Source organism: Denticeps clupeoides, chromosome 1, assembly GCF_900700375.1.
Source record: "Denticeps clupeoides chromosome 1, fDenClu1.1, whole genome shotgun sequence".
In the NCBI taxonomy this organism is placed as follows: domain Eukaryota; kingdom Metazoa; phylum Chordata; class Actinopteri; order Clupeiformes; family Denticipitidae; genus Denticeps; species Denticeps clupeoides.
In genome coordinates this window covers 4,366,399-4,385,953 of record NC_041707.1, presented here as the reverse complement: position 1 = coordinate 4,385,953, position 19,555 = coordinate 4,366,399, and the positions used below count along the sequence as shown (strand labels likewise).

The following is a 19,555-nucleotide window of genomic DNA, read 5'->3' as shown; positions in this document are numbered from 1 at the left end:
AAAAAAAAACAAGAAAGAATAATAACGTCTGCGTGGTCCCTCGGAAGAGGCTCTGGAACGTCCTCTGTTGGTTAATCACTACTGTGGCGTAATTTCATTAAGAACAACGCGTGTGTAAACGGGGGTCACCGTTGCGCGTTCCTCACAGACCCCGGAAGCCGATCCCCATTAGTTTTGTGAGCTTTCCCCTCTTTTCGTTTGTCCAGACTTGCCGATCCCAGCGACCGAGCCAGACATCAACAATCGCCTGGAGTCCCTATGCCTGAGCATGACTGAGCATGCGCTCGAAGGTACGTTGGCCCCGCCCTGCCACTCACGTCACCATAAAAAAGGACAAAATTAAAATGCAAAGCGATATTAGCGCCGTAGATTTATGTGTCAATCAGACCTTTGTTTTTTTCTTTTTAAAGGCCTAAGTAAATTATAGGCATAAATAAATCAACCTATTTGGACCATTAAGTTGCCAAAGCTGATAAATATTTGGTGTAATTTCTGGAAATGTGCAAATGAGGCATTAAGGTACATTTGCATACCAGGCCAACAGAGCAGGTCTGATGATTTCACGTTGCCACCTTGTGGACTCCAAAAGCTATTGTTCCAGGCATTAAACACCAGCCAAACTGAACAAACAAGAAAGAGCGGCTGTATTGCCTCACCCGCTAGGCCACCACTGCCCCAGGACACAGTAGTTTCTGTGTCTGTAGCTTTAAATGCTAATGAGGAGGAGAGAGGTGGGACGAGCAGGAGAGCGACCTGTAGAAGTGACCAGGCATTTGAGAAAATGTTTGGTGCAGACAGGAAGTCATGTCAACGTTTTTCCAGAAAAAATAAAATTACCCCACTGGTTCTTCAATGTCTTGTGTGACAGAAAAACAAAATACAGTTGTGCTCATTTTTACATCCCATCACCGTGCAATGCTTTGGCAATGGAAGCCATGACGGTTGGTGGAGAGAAATTCATTGGGCGGAAAAAGCATGAGAAAGGGGAGGTAACTTTTCCCCTTATGATGTCATAAGGGGGACAAATTCCAGATCAGACTGAGCTGGCGAAGCAGAACGACCAAAACACTCTTTACACCTATCACCATTTTTAGCCACTGCAGGACCATAGACAGGCTGGGGAACTCGTATTAATGTTAAATCATCTCTTCAATGATTATGCTTGCATCTGTTTATTAAACTGAAGGTTCTGGTAACGTTTTACAGTGGGAAAGGCTACCCTCATCTTGTTTTGTGAACATTTACAGCATTTACCAGACGCCCTTATCCAGAGCGCCTTACAATCAGTAGTTACAGGGACAGTCCCCCCCTGGAGACACTCAGGGTTAAGTGTCTTGCTCAGGGACACAATGGTAGTAAGTGGGATTTGAACCTGGGTCTTCTGGTTCATAGGCGTGTGTCACCCGCTAGGTGTGAAGGAAGAGAGGACTGGTCGGAGGGGCAAGAAGGATCTACCCAGTAACCATTGCCATGTGAAGTGCAGTTTTTCTTTCCTCCATTTCACTGGGAGCGGGTGGTAGAGACAGTGGCCCTCAGTGCGGCGCGCCGAGCGCCGGACAAGCGCGGCTTTGTGCGAGCGGCGCTCGGGGGCCCGGCGGAGAGAGCAGCGAGCGGGGCGTTGAGTGCGCAGGTCTGCGGCGAACTCATGAATGCCAGACGCCACTGCCCCGCGCCCAACAGAGCCGGCAGTGTTCCTGTGCCACGCCGCCCCTCTGGCATCACCTGTACCGGGACGGGAGGAAACGAGGGCAGGAGGGAGCAGGTCCGGCTGCCCGCTCCGCATGCTGCGGCGGGGAAATGGCGGCACTCAGTATGGCCGTGATTTCCCGTTACACCGCGGCTTAGCAATAATGGGCAGTGGTGGCCTAGCGCTTAAGGAAGCGGCCCCGTAATCAGAAGGTTGCCGGTTCGAATCCCGATCCGGCAAGGTGCCACTGAGGTGCCACTGAGCAAAGCACCGTCCCCACACACTGCTCCCCGGGCGCCTGTCATGGCTGCCCACTGCTCACTCAGGGTGATGGGTTAAATGCAGAGGACACATTTCACTGTGTGCACCGTGTGCTGTGCTGCTGTGTATCACAAGAGACAATCACTTCACTTTAACTTTAATGGTTGGGAGAAACCGTAGCGAAGTTAGGCGAAGCCGGTTTGTTTTTGTAGGTCATTTCACTCAGGGCGGCGCTTCGAGGTGATTACAAGGACAAACAAAATTGACATGCTGTGCACCACCAGAAAGCTGCTCGCCTCTATTGTAGAGGTCTGCACGGTCCCGATAAACCATTCGCCATGGTAACCAAACCGAACCTCGCATTTCAACTGGTGCACAAAGCTCCACCAGCTATCAAGAATGAGGAGTACAAGGCGACTGTCAGTACCCAACCTGCCTGGTGTCCCCAAAAAGAAGAACCTTACTAATAACATCTACATTTGCATTTACAGCATGTACCAGACGCCCTTATCCAGAGCGACTTACAGTCAGTAGTTACAGGGACAGTCCCCCCCTGGAGACACTCAGGGTTAAGTGTCTTGCTCAGGGACACATTGGTAGTAAGTGGGGTTTGAACCCGGGTCTTCTGGTTCAAAGTGTTAGCCACTAGGCTACTACCACCTCTTAACTCTAAACCCGGGCTGGTTGGACAGCATTATTAGCCAGTTGGTGGAAAGATATTTAGACAGATGTGGTCTCTCTCTCTCAGCCAATCAAAACGCAGCAAAAGTTAATTTTTTTTCCCTCTTCTTTTAAATAGATGGAGTTGACCGGACGTCAACAATCTGATCGAAAACAGACCCAGGGAGGCAGGGCTTGCCCAGAGGCTGAGGGAGAGGTCACCTTGAGGTCACGAGACCCCCTGGCCAACCCCACCTCCCCCACACCTCCAACCCTCCACACCCACCTGTTCATCCAGCACCCCGTCTGGAAAGTGGCAGAACGTGGGGTCAGGTGCCACACCCGTTTCTAAAAGGCTCCACGCTGGCTGGTTCAATCGCCTCCACACCTTCAGCATGTTTACATCTCTGGGGTTATTGGGAGAAGTTTCTTCTTTTTTTTTTTTTTTTTTTTATATAAATGTATTACCCTAGAATTGGGAAAAACACTCGCCTGCTGTGAAGAGAGCCTTTTAAAGGCCGCCGCTGGATCAAGGGGGGCAGGAAGTCATCTCCACCCCGCCCCGCCCACATCGCAGCACTGTGCCAGTCCCCCTGCAGGAGAGGGGGCAAAGCCAAACCCACCCAACCCAACAAAGGGCCCGAAGTGGATTTTTGGGGGAGAATTCTGAATTCTAAAATATGTATTGTTTACATATAATGCTACTATAAAGGGTACCGGAATTATTATTATTATTATTATTATTTTAAATCAGGTATGAATGTGATCGCTTGTTTCCCACAATTGCTGTTTAGCGTGAAGTGTTTTGGCAGGTTTTTTCTAATGAACGAGGACGGGGGCAGAGTAGATGGTCCGTGCCAGGTGGAAGCGGAATGGGACGAGGACGTTGTGGACCGATTTCTGAATCGGCAGGAAGGCTGTTTGGAAGGTTCTGTGTTTTTGGCGGAGAGTTGAGGGAAGTGACTGGTTTTGAGGAATATTAGGAAAGGGGTGAAATGTGACCTCAAGCTTGCAAGCACATTTTTATTCTTCAGCTGAAACGTTTCTGGTTCCTTTATGCTTCATCTTTGTCGGTCGCTGTAAGATGGTCCACTCCACTCTCTATAGTTTGCTTGCACGTCGAGTTGGGTCCAAGTTTCCAGATGATCAGCGTTTCGCCGTTAACTGAAGTGGGAGACGGTTGCATGTCAGAAGTCATTTTAGAGGGAAGGACGACCGGGTTGGTTTATTGTGGCTCAGTCAGTGTATGAGTTTAAAAACCAGGATTAAGTGTGTGCCGCGAAATGCATTAAAGCCTAAGTAGATATATCCGGCCTGGGTCTTTGCTGGTGCAGCCCAGTCACAGGGTGTCTTTGGACTATTCCAGTTCAGGAAATTGCATCTGTTGGCTGTTATCTCCACCTGGTGGCCAAATGCTGTCCAGCACATGTTCACACTGACTCACACACAAAACACACACACACACACACACACACACACACACACATTGTGCTGCTCTACTTTGTAGTTGCTCATTTAGTCTTAATTTGAATTTGTTAATTTAGTGCATTTAGTTTTCTAGCAACGTAAGATTGCGATCTGCCACTGTTTTGTTTTCACTGTTATTGGATTTAATTTTTTTTCTTCTTTTGTGGGGGTTCGTTCTTGATTTTGATGTTATGGGCGTATCGTTTTCCTGCACTTGTTGAAACTGAAAATGTCAAAGCAATGCTAACGCGCTCAATGGAGTCTCATCGGCAGCGGCTTGGTGTGAGCCGGGGTGCCGGGTGGGGTGGGGCTGTTGCTGGAGACGGTGCCCGTGTCCCTGGGCGGGGCAGGTGTGGGTGGGTGGAGTCTTTCTCTCGCGCATGAGCTAATTCTTTTTGTTTTTTGCCGTGTTGAGTGAAAGCGCATCACGGTGGCGCAGGTTTTGGCATGCAGGTTGTCGTGTAGTGTGACCCTGGCTACTGCTTTCTCGTTCATGCACGGCCTGAAACAGGAGGATGAGGATGATGGAGCTGGAAGAAAATGGCATTAAGCATGTTAGCAGACGTTTTGGCATATGAGTGAAATCGTAAACTGGCCTTTTCTGTAATTTTACTGTGACTTTTAAGTAAAATTTACTGAATTGAAAGCCGCTCATCACTGCCATTTGAATAGCAATTATTAGCGGATTTTAAAAGATATTTATTCATGTTTTCTATTATTTTTGCAGAGGTGATTATTGTATTCATTAGATGTATTATTTAAGATACCAAATGTATTAATTTGCTATGGCTGGTAACCATAAGTACATCTCAAATATCATCATTTTTTTTTTTCCTTCTCATTTTCATTTATATCCAGTTTGCCTAGTTAAAGAGACATATCAGATCTTTTTTAAAATAATGAAATGTCTGGGAAGAGGCAAATTTTTTGGTCATTTTCCAAATGCTGTGATTTGGACTTTCTGGAAACAGATTATGTGATGTGTCTGGTTTTCACATTTAAAAAAAAAATCTTGATAACATTGTCTGCAAAACCAATGGGCTATAAAGCGTTTTTTGTTTTTTTTTTCCTCCCAGGTGCATACGACTGTAGAAGCTGTACAACCACAGTATTAATTTTTAACATTCGATATTCCACAAATACCCAGACTCTGCATATTAGTTCTATTACATCTTTATCTTCTGAGGTTGTTTTTTTTGTTTTTTTCCCCCCCTTGTAAACTCATGAACACATACTGAAACTACGATCTTTACTGTGCTTTTTTTTATTTTGTTAATTATTAAGAGCCGATGTCCTGTATTGACTGCAGGCTACATATAAATATATATATATATATATTAAAAAAAGAATATTGTACATCCTTAAAAATACCAAAAAACAAAACAAAAAAAAAAATATTCAAATGTAATTTATATTTTAGAAAATGCATGCAAGAGACTGGGACAGCATATTTAGAATAACAAATGGCAGTGCCTTTATTTTGTACTCAGACATTTACCCGAAATGTAAATGGATTTTTTTTTAAAGTATGATATCACAGAGCCGAGCATCTTCAAGCATGTTTGCTGGACTGGTGAGAAGGGCGGGTCTGCTCTCCCTTTGGCGTCGTCAACTTCCTCTCGCGTTTCTGTTCTCTGTCGGTACTTTCAATGCTGATATGAAGTAATAATTATACCTGTCTGTACCACAAAACAGATATATATTTCTGTATGTTTGTTTTTTGGAGAATGAATGTGTTTTTTTTTTTTTTTTTTTTTTTTTTTGTCATTTTTGTACATATGTCCTCAAAGATTACCAGTAAGTTAATGCTGCAACCTGGCATGACCTATGAACTTAAACCATCAACCATCGCTGTCTTGGGAAAGAAGTGCTCAAGTCAAGACACAAAGTCATGAATATTGCAAACAAACCTCTAACGTGGGGGCTTGTGGGAGGAGATTTGACGTCTTTGTTGTCACTCGCCTACTTGATTAAGTCCGCATGGTGGGAGGAAATGGTATGCACTCACTTAAAGCTTCCTGCATTTTGCTGGAGACTCTTTGTACGCGCGCGTGTGTCGACGAGAGACTGCGAATGCGGCGTTCCATATGCACAGATAGTGGGAGAGCAACGTGTGCTGGTAGGGGAGCGCCAGTGAGATCCTGAATGTGTTTTTCGTTTTACGGAGTCTGTGTTAAAATGCTTGATGTCTTTGTAATAACCACAGACAAAAAAAAAAAAAAAAAAAGTATTAAAGAATAACTTTTGAAAAATGTTTTTTTTTTTTTTTCTTTCCTGTCCACCACCTCCTCTCTGTTCCAGCCAATCAGAAGGCAGCGAGAGAAACGCCGAGTCATTCTTAGAGCCAGAGCACTTCACCCACCCGACATACGGCGCGCTCACTGGTCCGCTCGGAGGTTCTGCGATGTCTCCACCCCCACACTGTGCTGCATGTTACAGACCAGGACCGGTTCTGGCCCAATTTTACCTCATTATTGACTCATCGTTAGATCAAGGGGTGGAGAGGCTTCGTTGAACGTTCCATTGAGGACTGATTAACTTTATCCGGACTCCCACAGACGGAACCAGCAGAACGGGGCCATGATTCTGTGCACCACCCGATCCAAAAAATGACAAAAGCACGTCTGCGTTTTACACACATAGATTTATTCGCTTGAAACGTAGAAGTTATGGTTCCAAAACAAACCCTTTTTTTTTTTTTTGAACAAACACTCCCCAAAAGCGGGCTGAGAAGTCACAAGGCCACGTGGAGCTCCTGAGCAGAAGTGCTCACACTCAGTCATCCAACGTTGGTCCTGCATCATCATCATCATCATCGTCGTCGTCGTCATCATTTTAACGCTCGGATTTTGAAAGGACGACATGTTTCATACATTAATCAACAGACGTGAACACTCCATCTTGAAAGGGCACCTGACCGTCCTCCTGCACAGATGCCCAGGCTCTCGAATTACAAAAACGATAAGGCCGTTTAGAAATGATATGAAAATATCTATTTTTTAAAAAATAACACAGTGGCGCGCCTCAGTACGGTGTGCAGGGCGGAGGGGGACGCGCGTTGCGGCTGCACCTCAGGGCGGCTCCAGAAGGGACGCCGGACGAGCATCGCAAACACGGGCCTACGGCACAGAGGAGACTAGACCGGGATCGATCGCACCGCTGACCTTTGGCCTTTAGTTCCAGGAGAAAACACTGCTGTGCAAACACACACACACACTTAGACACTGAACTGGTTTGACCATGGACAAACACACACTGCGGGTGGGGGTGGTGTCACCAAAGCTACCGGGGACTTAAAAATATTCTCTGTTGAGGGATTATACAATTACGCTTCATAACAATAAAAACTACATCTACGCCGTTACAGACGGTGACAATATGAATCATATATATATATATATATATATATATATATATATATATATTTATATATACTTGTAGTTTGTTAAACACATACAAAAATTAAATGAATATATAGATTTTTTTTTTTAAATGATCTCAAGTCAGAACCTAAGTACAGTACGTGAGGATCAAGTGTTTCTGAGAGTCATGTGACAGACGGGTAAATGGATGAGTCGAGCTCTCCAGTCAACACACACACACACAGACAGACACACACAGACAGACAGTGGTGAATCAGGTGGAGGTAGATTTCGGGTGGAGTATGGAGCCCGCTGGGCGGAGGGGTCGACTCGTGGGGCGCAGGAACTGCAGGCAGTGGTGGGTGGATGGGCTGGTCTGACGTGGGCGTTTCTTCTTCTTCTTTTCTTTCTTTTTTAATTTTTTTTTTTTTTATGCCGGGGTGCGTCGGTGCGCCGGCCCCTCAGCTCCGGATCAGGGTCAGGAACTCGTCGCGGGTTTTGGGGTCCTCCCGAAACACGCCCAGCATGGTGCTGGTCACTGTCTTACTGTTCATCTTCTGCACGCCCCTCATGACCATGCACATGTGACTGGGGGGCAGAGAACGAGCATTGATTTAAATATTGATTTTGTTTGATTCGATTTAAAAACTTATCAGGGTTTCCTAATAAACTGTATTGTATATTATATTATAATATTTTATTGATGTGCATAAGCCTCCATACGTTGCCTCAATGACCACGCCCACTCCAGCTGGCTGCAAGGCTTCGGTGATGGCCACAGCGATTTGCTTGGTCAGTCGTTCCTGGACTGAAAACAGACCAACGCACGTTACCGCGACCGCCGGATCTTTTCCAGACATCTGCAATTCCCTCATTTCTAACGTTCCCAAGTCACGCGACACAGTTTTATAGCTCAAACTAAGCTGACCGGTAAACCTGGCAGACTGATGAAGGACTCGTACAGCCTGAGGTTGGTGGTGGCCAACGCTGCCACAACATTATTGTTCAGAAACATGGACAGCCACTAAAATTTGCTTTATATTGCTGCCAAACACTCTTTAATCATCAATTTGAAATTCCTGCCGTCTTGCAACTCGATATTTTTAGCTTTTGCAAAAAAAATGCTGGTAATTATAGTGAAAGTGATTAGTTGTCACGTTACACCACAGCGCAGCACCTAGTGCACACGGTGGCTTTTAACCGTCACCCTTGGTGAGCAGCGGGCAGCCATGACAGGCGCCCGGGGAGCAGCGTGTGGGGACGGTGCTTTACTCAGTGGCACCTTGGCGGGTCGGGATTCGAACCGGCAACCTTCTGATGACGTGTCCGTTTCCTTGACCGCTAGGCTGCCCCAATTACAATCATGCAAGGAGCAGGAACCAGACAGATATCAAATATTTGCCAACAACAAAGTAAAGTAGACAGACACACACACATATACATATATATATATGTATATATAAGATGTGCACAGAAAATACCTTGTAATCTCCTGCTGTAAATCTCCACGATCCTGTAGGAAGGATAATAAAGAGAGCACTGAGTTTTCAAAGAATTCAAGTGGCGGCATGTAATCCCTCTAATGAGGGGCTTTAACCTAAACAGGGATTAGACGCATTCTCTGGGAGTTTCATTACTCTCTTTATTAATTGATGTTTAAATCTTTACATTTCTTGCATTAAAATTCATATATATATATATATATAATCAGTACAGTCGACCCTCTGCTGTAAAGCCTCTCACGAAGTGTCACCCGCCGCATGTGACCCCCTCTCTACTCTTTTCAGAGGAAATCAGATCTCGTGCACGACGACCTGCAGCAGCAAATGCCAGAGAGAACCGCGGGCGGTGGGCGCGGGAGCCATGCCGCGCACTAACAAAGTTCTGTTTTGTGAAAATCAGTCTCCGGCACCAACTTTGGGCTGATGGTCTGCGCCCTTTTACTGATTCCGACGCCATCTTGCAAATTCGCAGCCGATTATGGAACCGTACGGTAACGTTGTAGTTACGTACTTTTAGCATCTTAGTCTAATTCCCATTTACGTCAAACGTCACTGCGGGGGTCAACCGGGTCATCTGCGAGTTTCCAACACCCCCTCATTGCCGTGGTTCCTTGTCCATTTAGTGTTTAGTGGTTTAGTGTTCTTGACTAAAGTATTTTGTGTTCTTCACCAGAGACTCTGTTCACCAGAATACTGTTAGAACTCGGTTCCATCTTCTTCACCAGAGACGCTGGACTCCAGAATACTGTTAGAACTCGGTTCCATCTTCTTCACCAGAGATGCTGGACACCAGAATACTGTTAGAACTCGGTTCCATCTTCTTCACCAGAGACTCTGTTCACCAGAATACTGTTGGAACTCAGTTCCATCTTCTTCACCAGAGACGCTGGACTCCAGAATACTGTTAGAACTCGGTTCCATCTTCTTCACCAGAGACGCTGGACTCCAGAATACTGTTAGAACTCGGTTCCATCTTCTTCACCAGAGACTCTGTTCACCAGAATACTGTTAGAACTCGGTTCCATCTTCTTCACCAGAGACTCTGTTCACCAGAATACTGTTAGAACTCGGTTCCATCTTCTTCACCAGAGACTCTGTTCACCAGAATACTGTTAGAACTCGGTTCCATCTTCTTCACCAGAGACTCTGTTCACCAGAATACTGTTAGAACTCGGTTCCATCTTCTTCACCAGAGACGCTGGACTCCAGAATACTGTTAGAACTCGGTTCCATCTTCTTCACCAGAGACTCTGTTCACCAGAATACTGTTAGAACTCGGTTCCATCTTCTTCACCAGAGACTCTGTTCACCAGAATACTGTTAGAACTCGGTTCCATCTTCTTCACCAGAGACTCTGTTCACCAGAATACTGTTAGAACTCGGTTCCATCTTCTTCACCAGAGACGCTGGACTCCAGAATACTGTTAGAACTCGGTTCCATCTTCTTCACCAGAGATGCTGGACACCAGAATACTGTTAGAACTCGGTTCCATCTTCTTCACCAGAGATGCTGGACACCAGAATACTGTTAGAACTCGGTTCCATCTTCTTCACCAGAGACTCTGTTCACCAGAATACAGTTAGAACTCGGTTCCATCTTCTTCACCAGAGACTCTGTTCACCAGAATACTGTTGGAACTCGGTTCCATCTTCTTCACCAGAGACTCTGTTCACCAGAATACTGTTAGAACTCGGTTCCATCTTCTTCACCAGAGACGCTGGACTCCAGAATACTGTTAGAACTCGGTTCCATCTTCTTCACCAGAGACGCTGGACTCCAGAATACTGTTAGAACTCGGTTCCATCTTCTTCACCAGAGACTCTGTTCACCAGAATACTGTTAGAACTCGGTTCCATCTTCTTCACCAGAGACGCTGGACTCCAGAATACTGTTAGAACTCGGTTCCATCTTCTTCACCAGAGACGCTGGACTCCAGAATACTGTTAGAACTCGGTTCCATCTTCTTCACCAGAGACTCTGTTCACCAGAATACTGTTAGAACTCGGTTCCATCTTCTTCACCAGAGACTCTGTTCACCAGAATACTGTTAGAACTCGGTTCCATCTTCTTCACCAGAGACTCTGTTCACCAGAATACTGTTAGAACTCGGTTCCATCTTCTTCACCAGAGACGCTGGACTCCAGAATACTGTTAGAACTCGGTTCCATCTTCTTCACCAGAGACGCTGGACACCAGAATACTGTTAGAACTCGGTTCCATCTTCTTCACCAGAGATGCTGGACACCAGAATACTGTTAGAACTCGGTTCCATCTTCTTCACCAGAGACTCTGTTCACCAGAATACAGTTAGAACTCGGTTCCATCTTCTTCACCAGAGACTCTGTTCACCAGAATACTGTTGGAACTCGGTTCCATCTTCTTCACCAGAGACGCTGGACTCCAGAATACTGTTAGAACTCGGTTCCATCTTCTTCACCAGAGACTCTGTTCACCAGAATACTGTTGGAACTCAGTTCCATCTTCTTCACCAGAGACGCTGGACTCCAGAATACTGTTAGAACTCGGTTCCATCTTCTTCACCAGAGACTCTGTTCACCAGAATACTGTTGGAACTCAGTTCCATCTTCTTCACCAGAGACGCTGGACTCCAAAATACTGTTAGAACTCGGTTCCATCTTCTTCACCAGAGACTCTGTTCACCAGAATACTGTTGGAACTCGGTTCCATCTTCTTCACCAGAGACGCTGGACCCCATTAAGTCCACTTTATTACACAGTCACCTTAGTTAGGCTGTCCTGGTTAGGGTACCGGGCCACTGTAGCACCAATATACCACTATAACCACAAATTTCAGTACCAGTCTTACAACAGCTGAATCAAGCGCACCACCGGGAGACCAGTGAAGAGACCAGGAGATAAATCCTGGTTCCTGGCCGCTGCTAAATGAGGACTAAGCATGAAACGAACCAGAGGGTCACCACAGCCACCACCATACCAACTACAGCTTCAGGGATCTTCAAATGGACCAGTAGCATCATAATGGACACGTAATGTACACCATGACTCTGGATTAAAACCTACTCGGCACTGTCCAGGACCTCCAAACATGGACAGATGCTCTTTACTACACTGTGGACTTCTCCACCTCTACAACTGTAGGACTTTTTCTTTTCTTGGACAAATCATCACCAACCCTGCACTGGTCACCAACTGCAGGCTCACGGTTAGAACTCGGTTCCATCTCCTTCACCGGAGACTCTGCTCACCGGGGCGCTGTTAGAACTCGGTTCCATCTCCTTCACCGGAGACTCTGCTCACCGGGGCGCTGTTAGAACTTGGTTCCATCTCCTCCTTCACCGGAGACTCTGCTCACCGGGGCGCTGTTAGAACTCGGTTCCATCTCCTTCACCGGAGACTCTGCTCACCGGGGCGCTGTTAGAACTCGGTTCGGCTTTCTTTGTGATGGTGAACTGCCACGGTCTGAACGACTCGGTTCCATCTCCTCCTTCACCAGAGACTCTGCTCACCGGGGCGCTGTTAGAACTCGGTTCCATCTCCTTCACCGGAGACTCTGCTCACCGGGGCGCTGTTAGAACTCGGTTCCATCTCCTTCACCGGAGACTCTGCTCACCGGGGCGCTGTTAGAACTCGGTTCCATCTCCTTCACCGGAGACTCTGCTCACCGGGGCGCTGTTAGAACTTGGTTCCATCTCCTCCTTCACCGGAGACTCTGCTCACCGGGGCGCTGTTAGAACTCGGTTCGGCTTTCTTTGTGATGGTGAACTGCCACGGTCTGAACGACTCGGTTCCATCTCCTCCTTCACCAGAGACTCTGCTCACCGGGGCGCTGTTAGAACTCGGTTCCATCTCCTTCACCGGAGACTCTGCTCACCGGGGCGCTGTTAGAACTCGGTTCCATCTCCTTCACCGGAGACTCTGCTCACCGCGGCGCTGTTAGAACTCGGTTCCATCTCCTTCACTGGAGACTCTGCTCACCGCGGCGCTGTTAGAACTCGGTTCCATCTCCTTCACCGGAGACTCTGCTCACCGGGGCGCTGTTAGAACTCGGTTCGGCTTTCTTTGTGATGGTGAACTGCCACGGTCTGAACGACTCGGTTCCATCTCCTCCTTCACCAGAGACTCTGCTCACCGCGGCGCTGTTAGAACTCGGTTCCATCTCCTTCACCGGAGACTCTGCTCACCGCGGCGCTGTTAGAACTCGGTTCGGCTTTCTTTGTGATGGTGAACTGCTACGGTCTGAACGACTCGGTTCCATCTCCTCCTTCACCGGAGACTCTGCTCACCGCGGCGCTGTTAGAACTCGGTTCGGCTTTCTTTGTGATGGTGAACTGCCGCGACTTCTTCGTTTCATCTTTATCGATGGCTCGTGCGTGTGTTAATGTTATTATTAGTCTGGCTCGTAGTGTAAGTGAAAGCAGGTATTGGGGTAATCTGCAGGTATTGGGGTCAGCAGGGATCAGGCACATTTCAGTCACTTGGACACTGCGAGTAATCTGCTTATATTACTCATGTACTCAACGATGCAGCTCCATCGAAGACACACTTAAGTAATGAAACAAGTCTGGGCGGGAAAAAAACGAGCGGCTTGCGTCGGAGTCGGGGGTCTGGGGCAGCGGAGCCACTCGGCGCGGCGTCCGCGGCACTCCGGCCGCTCCGCAGCCCGGGGCTTGTTCTGATTACAGAGGCTTTAATCATATCATGAGGCTTTCTGAGGATTAGAGCTCTCGTATTAGCTCTGGTTTATGTTGTCATGTGTAATAACAGCATAGTAAAAAGCACTGAAAGCACTAATGAAGGAATTAAAGGGGTTAAAAACAGAACTTGTGACTGAGAACCCCCCCCCCCCGACTTACCTGGCCAATTTGCTAAGTCCAAGGACCCTCTTATTGGGGAGGTAGCCTATATGGACCTGCAATGATAAGTTAATGGTGCATTAATACATTCTGAATGTTTTCTATTCATCCAATATCAGTCTGAATTTTATGTGATTATTATATAATAACAAACTTTTTGTCATGTTTACGTTTACATTTACCGCATTTACCAGACGCCCATATCCATTACAATCAGTAGTTACTGGGACAGTCCCCCCCTGGAGAAACTCAGGGTTAAGTGTCTTGCTCAGGGACACGATGGTAGGAAGTGGGATTTGAACCCGGGTCTTCTGGTTCATAGGTGAGTGTGTTACCCGCTAGGCTACTACCACCCTCAGAGTGTACCATGCGTTATTGCCCATGCTGAGACGGGTTGGGGTTTGTTTGGCTGTTTGATGTGCACTGCAGATTCATGACTGTATGCAGTCACCCACATAGAGTTCAATTCGAGACCTTGATGTGCAAAAAACAGTAGAGATCCAAGGATTGATTGTCCAAGGTTTAATAACACTTACTCGTCCAATGAATTCCAGTGAATGACAGGAGGAAGTCAGTCCTGAGCAAAACCATTCAAGCTCAAGACAGGTTCAAGAAGAAGCATCAAGACCAAGATCAGAGTTCTTCCGGTTCACGATGACCAGTTGTGTTGATATTTCACTCATGAATAATGTTTAAAAGAAGCGATCATGGGAACGAGAAGGGATCGGCTTTCCTTTTTCATGCATCAAGCCAGAACACAGCAGACCAACATACAGAACCTTTTTAGGTCAAAAGCAGAGGGAGGCATTGTGATATGGAGGTTTAGTGTCTTCTAGTGTCAGTCGAGCAATTCTAATCCATACATTGTGCTATAAAGTTGGATCCCTCTGATTCTCACGCGTTCACTTAAAACCGAACTGTCATAAAGAGTTAATAGGGTTTCAGAGTTGCAAAATTTACATTTTACATTTACAGCATTTACCAGACGCCCTTACCCAGAGCGACTTACAATCAGTAGTTACAGGGACAGTCCCCCCCTGGAGACACTCAGGGTTAAGTGTCTCGCTCAGGGACACGATGGTAGTAAGTGGGGTTTGAACCTGGGTCTTCTGGTTCATAGGCGAGTGTGTTACCCACTAGGCTACTACCACCAAAATTCAGGCAAGATCACTAGAGGGTTGGAGCCAAAAATGTCCTGCCGGGTAAGACTGGCGTAGATTGGCGTAAGATGGACGTCAGGAACCAGCGAGCGTTCTTTTCGAGAACCCCGCCTGCCTCCTGGCACAACCAGGCCCTTTACCTCCACGCCGCCGCTCCGCTGAAATGTCAAACAACGAACCGAGAGAAAGGGCATCAGGGACGGCACGCGAGCAAGAGCGCTGCTCCCCTGCGATAATGCCACACAAAGGGGGCCGCCGCCGAACTCCCACGACCTTCAGAAAAATGCTCCCCAATAACGGAGGGGAGAGGCTGGTCTTCTGACCCAAGCGTACGAGAAAAAAAATAAAATAATAATAATATATATATATATATATATACACACACACACACACACACACACTTATTTATTTATTTATTTATTCATATATTATATTATTCATGTAGCCACAGACTGGATTGTGATGGTAAAAAGAGAAATGCTCGGGCCTTTTGAATGAAATTGGCGAGGTAAATAGATGAGCGGGGATAAGGGACGCGTCTGTGACGACAGGGAGCCATCAGCGGGGGAAGCGGCGGCCCCGTGACGGCGGATGACAAGCGAAATTGTGATCAATGGCTCGTTCTCTCATCACGAGCCGTTTGCGCCCATGAAAGGAGTCGACGGCGTCTTTTGTCTCAAATGCCAAACACCTGCGGGGGATGCTGGGAGGGGGAGGGGACTAAATGTCAAACCTGAGAATTAGGACCAGGATGTTTTTTTTTTTTTTTTTTTTTAAGCATGACTCACCGCAACAAGATTTCGGGAACAGCCACCTTCTGTCTAATTGTCGTTTAATTAAAGACACTCCCAAAAATCCGGCCAATCACAGCACAGGAACGAGTAAAAAAAAAAAAAAAAAAAAAAAAAAAAACTTACACCATCTGAGGCCAACGACCCCCTAACACGTTTTCTGAATTTACAGAAGAACTGGACGCCCAGAAGACGAACTGAAGTGATGTTTTTTATGAACCGAGCGTCGAGGGGCGGGTGCTTGTAGACACACCCTACTTCCTCGTTCGGGACTTCTTCTATTTATTTAGTCGGAATCTCCGCGTTATTCGCGCAGTAGCTATGCAGGCCTGGACCCGCCTGCACTCGGTGGTGAACATGTGGACTTCAACCATCTGAGAGCTGCTGAGACCCGGCGCCGCCACATCATTAGGCACCGATTGCCACATAATGTAAAAAGGGTGGTAGTAGTGGGTAGTGGAAGTCCCAGGTTCAAATCCCACTTACTACCATTGTGTCCCTGAGCAAGACACCAGGGGGGGGACTGTCCCTGTAACTACTGATTGTAAGTCGCTCTGGAAAAGGGCGTCGGGTAAACGGCGTAAATGTAAAACGTTTAAGGGATTTATCTGAAGTTGAAATGAGATAAAATGGTGTGGTGGGTGCAGGTGCAGTCTTACCCGGCCGAAGATGGGTACCAGGTGGTGCTCGCACATCGAGAACATATCGATGTCCTTCACAATCACCATCTCGTCATGGTCTTCGTCAAAAATGGCATCGTTCAGGACATCTGCGCGGGAGGGTGGCGGAGATTAGACAGCAGCGACACGGGCACCAGACCGGCCTAATCACACCGGCATCGTTCTTACCCGCACCTTCCCGCCCCGAGCGCGGGAATCATTCCGAAAAGTCATTACTTCGTACCTCCCAGCCGCCCTGTTGTCCCTGCTCTAGACGCTCATATCGCTCTTCAAATGAATCCTGTTTTTTATCTAGTTGTGGAAATGCGCGCCGCCTTCCGTCTCCGGCTTTTTAATTTCCTGGCTGTCTATCTCGCCGCTGAAAGAAAGTTTCCGTGGAAACATGGCGCGCCGGGGGGGGTCTTCTGCCGTACGGCGGTGACGATCATGGCTGATAATATTCATTTACCAACAAGCGACTACTTAAATAATGCATTACATGTCCGTACCATATTATTAAATAAAAGAAACATGACGACAAATGGTATGTAATGATGATACTACTACTATTAATAATAAGGTATTTTATTGCACTTGAATGTAGTTTTATTGTTTTAGATATTTATTCTGCACACACGACCTCTACTCTGTAGGTAAAGATGCTGAAATGCCGCAGTTCAACTGAGAAGCAGCCAGCAGAACTCAACCTGGGGGCAACAGCTGCTCAACAGTAGTCACACACACACACACACACACACACACACCACACACACACACACACACACACACACACACACACCTCACCAGTCACACGGCAAGGCCACCAACAAAAAGAACAGGAAATCAAATCAGCATCTCCCCAAATCGTCTTTCAGCCTCAATTACACACACACACACGCACGAAAGACAACGAGTCACCATGGAAACGGTCCTGATGTCAACGAGTGGGACCGTGCGTGCGCGGGCGAGGTCGGGCGGTTCCTTACCAGATAAACAATGGGGGGGGTAAACAACATCCCCAGGAGGCGTCACAAAACAGGAGGGTCTGGAATGGCGACCAGACGGGTTCTAACGGACAAAAAGAGCGATGCCGGGGACGAGTCCCGCCAGCTGACCCCAACGACCCCGCGTCCCTTCACTGGAGACCTGGACTTTGTACTACTAATGGACATTTATTTTTTAATACAGTGAAGGGGCCTGAGCCCCGGGGCCCTAATAAAATAAAAAAAAGAACCACCCGCCGCTCGCTCTCTGATGCGGGATGCGGCACCAGACGCTCACTTCCTGTTCGCCCCCGGCACCCATTTCCCCCCCATCGGGGTTCCATGAGTCACCGGACAGAAGGACTGCGTTCACACACCCCACATATCCCGGAATTTTTGTTGCAATCGGAACGCTTAGCGTGTGTGATTTGATGCTGTTCGGCGAGTGGTGACCTGAGCGGGGTCAAAGGGCACGGGGTCCAGAAAGGCGTATACGGGTTCAAAAGCATGCTTGCTCACTGGCTTACCGTCAATATAATTCTTTGGGGGGGCAGGGGGGGGGGGACCCTAAAAGATCCCGGCTCCGGGTTTTAACGGCCGTGCGACGCCTCGGCAACCAGGTCCAGATGTGGGGGCGAAGAGGGGGCGGCTCCCCGCGTCAACCACTCGCAAAGCAGCTCAGAACAGGCTGTACGCGCCGAGGGCGTAATCCCACGGAGCCAAGGGCCCGCTGAGCTGATGACCTGGCGCACTTCTTCTTCTTCCCCGCAGGTCCCGCGCTCTTTAGAGGGACGTGACCGTCATTGCGATGCACCGCAGCGCAGCACACGGTGCACAGCGAACGGAAAACTCACAGCTCGTGTTACGCACGGAGGACCGTCTATGTGACCGATAAACTCGACCTCGGCAAACTTCAGAAGCGGTGACGCGTCTAATCTGGCAAAAGTCGTAAAAGGGAAGAACCGTTTAGAACCGAAAGAAATCAAGTTGACAGTAAGAGGGAGTGGAGGTGAGTGTCACTGGGGGTGTCACTTGTTCGTGTGGATATGATGTTCTAATTGACACTAAAACCCGTTCTGGAGGGGAGAACTTTTTTTTTTTTTTTTTTTGGTGGTGGTGGTGGTTCACCTGCAAAACGCGACTCACCAATGATCTTCTCCTGGTAGCCCTTGGTGAAGAACTGCATGGCGGTGGCGGCTCTCCACGGGGTCTTCAGGAGCCCCTGCCTCTGGGGGTCCTCGCCCAGGCCCCTGAGGATGGTGGTGTAGGCGGCCGCGATGCTGGGGAGGCTCATCTCGTTGTCCTCCACGCTCCGGGTGCGCTCCTCCCGCCAGCCGTCCACCACGGCGGAGGACGGGGCGCCGACCTCGGGCTTCCTCGCCGCGCCGTCGCGGTGGCCGTTGAGGGCCCGGGTCGCGTCGCCGGCGGGACTCGGCGCGTCGCCGGCGGGACTCGCCTGCTGCTGCGTGGGTCGCTCCATGGTGCGTGCGTGCGTGCGTGGACGCGCGCGCGCGCCGTTCACGTCGGACCTCGTGTCGCGCGCAGCCGCCCGCCGCGTTCGCGTCCGACCGGCGGCGGCGCGTGTCTTATAGAGGCGGGCTTTAATCCGCGCGTGACGTCAGCGGCGGGGGGCGGGGCGAGAAGGGACGGAGGGGTGGGCGGAACCACCAATTAGCCCGTGATTGATGTTCACAGAGATGCACGGAGATACGTTTTGACATTTACAGCCTAAAAAAAAAAAAAAAAAAAAAATTAAATAGTAATAGCAATCCAGTCCGGACAGGTGCCAAAAACAAAGACCGCTGGCACAAACACTCAAAAAAAAAAAAAAAAAAAATTAACTAAAATCCAAAAAGTCAAAAGCAAGCTCGACATAACGACCCGGTTAGAGATTTAGAGAAATAAAAATACAGACCACACAGGACACTGACCCGGTGGCGACCGATTTCTTATCAGAGAGGGCAGATCATTTACTTTTCACGGTTAAAAAAAAAAAAAAAAAATTATAGGACAGGCATTTGGCGACAGGGGTTCAGGACAAATAAAAGTAAAACGCACGGCTTAACATTTCAGCATGCAGCAGTTTTTTTATTTTTTATTTCCACAAACAGCAAGACAAGTACAAACATACTGAGCATGTCTTTAATGACAATAACAGTTATTAAAATTCGGTTAAAAAAAAAAAAAA

General features: G+C 47.8%; 2 protein-coding genes across 5 annotated transcripts in view; one reads left to right on the top strand and one right to left on the bottom strand.

Moving 5' to 3' along the window:
• The window catches only part of samd4a (sterile alpha motif domain containing 4A), a 28,210-nt gene extending 25,176 nt beyond the window's left edge, over window positions 1-3,034 (top strand). For 3 of the 4 annotated variants that reach the window (XM_028994557.1, XM_028994566.1, XM_028994573.1), the window contains exons 12-13: window positions 207-290; window positions 2,748-3,034. In XM_028994557.1, coding sequence (XP_028850390.1) covers window positions 207-290; window positions 2,748-2,776 — 113 coding nt within the window. In that variant the 3' untranslated portion in view covers window positions 2,777-3,034. The remainder of the gene's footprint in view (window positions 1-206; window positions 291-2,747) is intronic. The other variant, XM_028994583.1, reaches the window with a different exon arrangement.
• Window positions 3,035-7,499: 4,465 nt separating this feature from the next.
• On the bottom strand, window positions 7,500-18,924 carry gch1 (GTP cyclohydrolase 1). The gene is made up of 6 exons (XM_028993586.1): window positions 18,514-18,924; window positions 16,385-16,494; window positions 13,775-13,830; window positions 8,919-8,950; window positions 8,161-8,245; window positions 7,500-8,025 (listed from the first exon to the last, which is right to left on the bottom strand). The coding sequence occupies exons 1-6, from the start codon at window positions 18,845-18,847 to the stop codon at window positions 7,899-7,901; spliced, it is 744 nt and encodes a 247-aa protein (XP_028849419.1). The 5' UTR covers window positions 18,848-18,924; the 3' UTR covers window positions 7,500-7,898.
• Window positions 18,925-19,555: the final 631 nt, after the last annotated feature.

Coding starts and splice junctions, on each gene's coding strand:
- gch1 (XM_028993586.1), bottom strand. CDS start 18,847: ATGGAGCGACCCACGCAGCAGCAGGCGAGTCCCGCCGGCGACGCGCCG. Junction 16,495..18,513: donor CTACCAGGAGAAGATCATTG/GTGAGTCGCGTT, acceptor CCTCCCGCGCAG/ATGTCCTGAACGATGCCATT. Junction 13,831..16,384: donor TGGTACCCATCTTCGGCCGG/GTAAGACTGCAC, acceptor TTATCATTGCAG/GTCCATATAGGCTACCTCCC.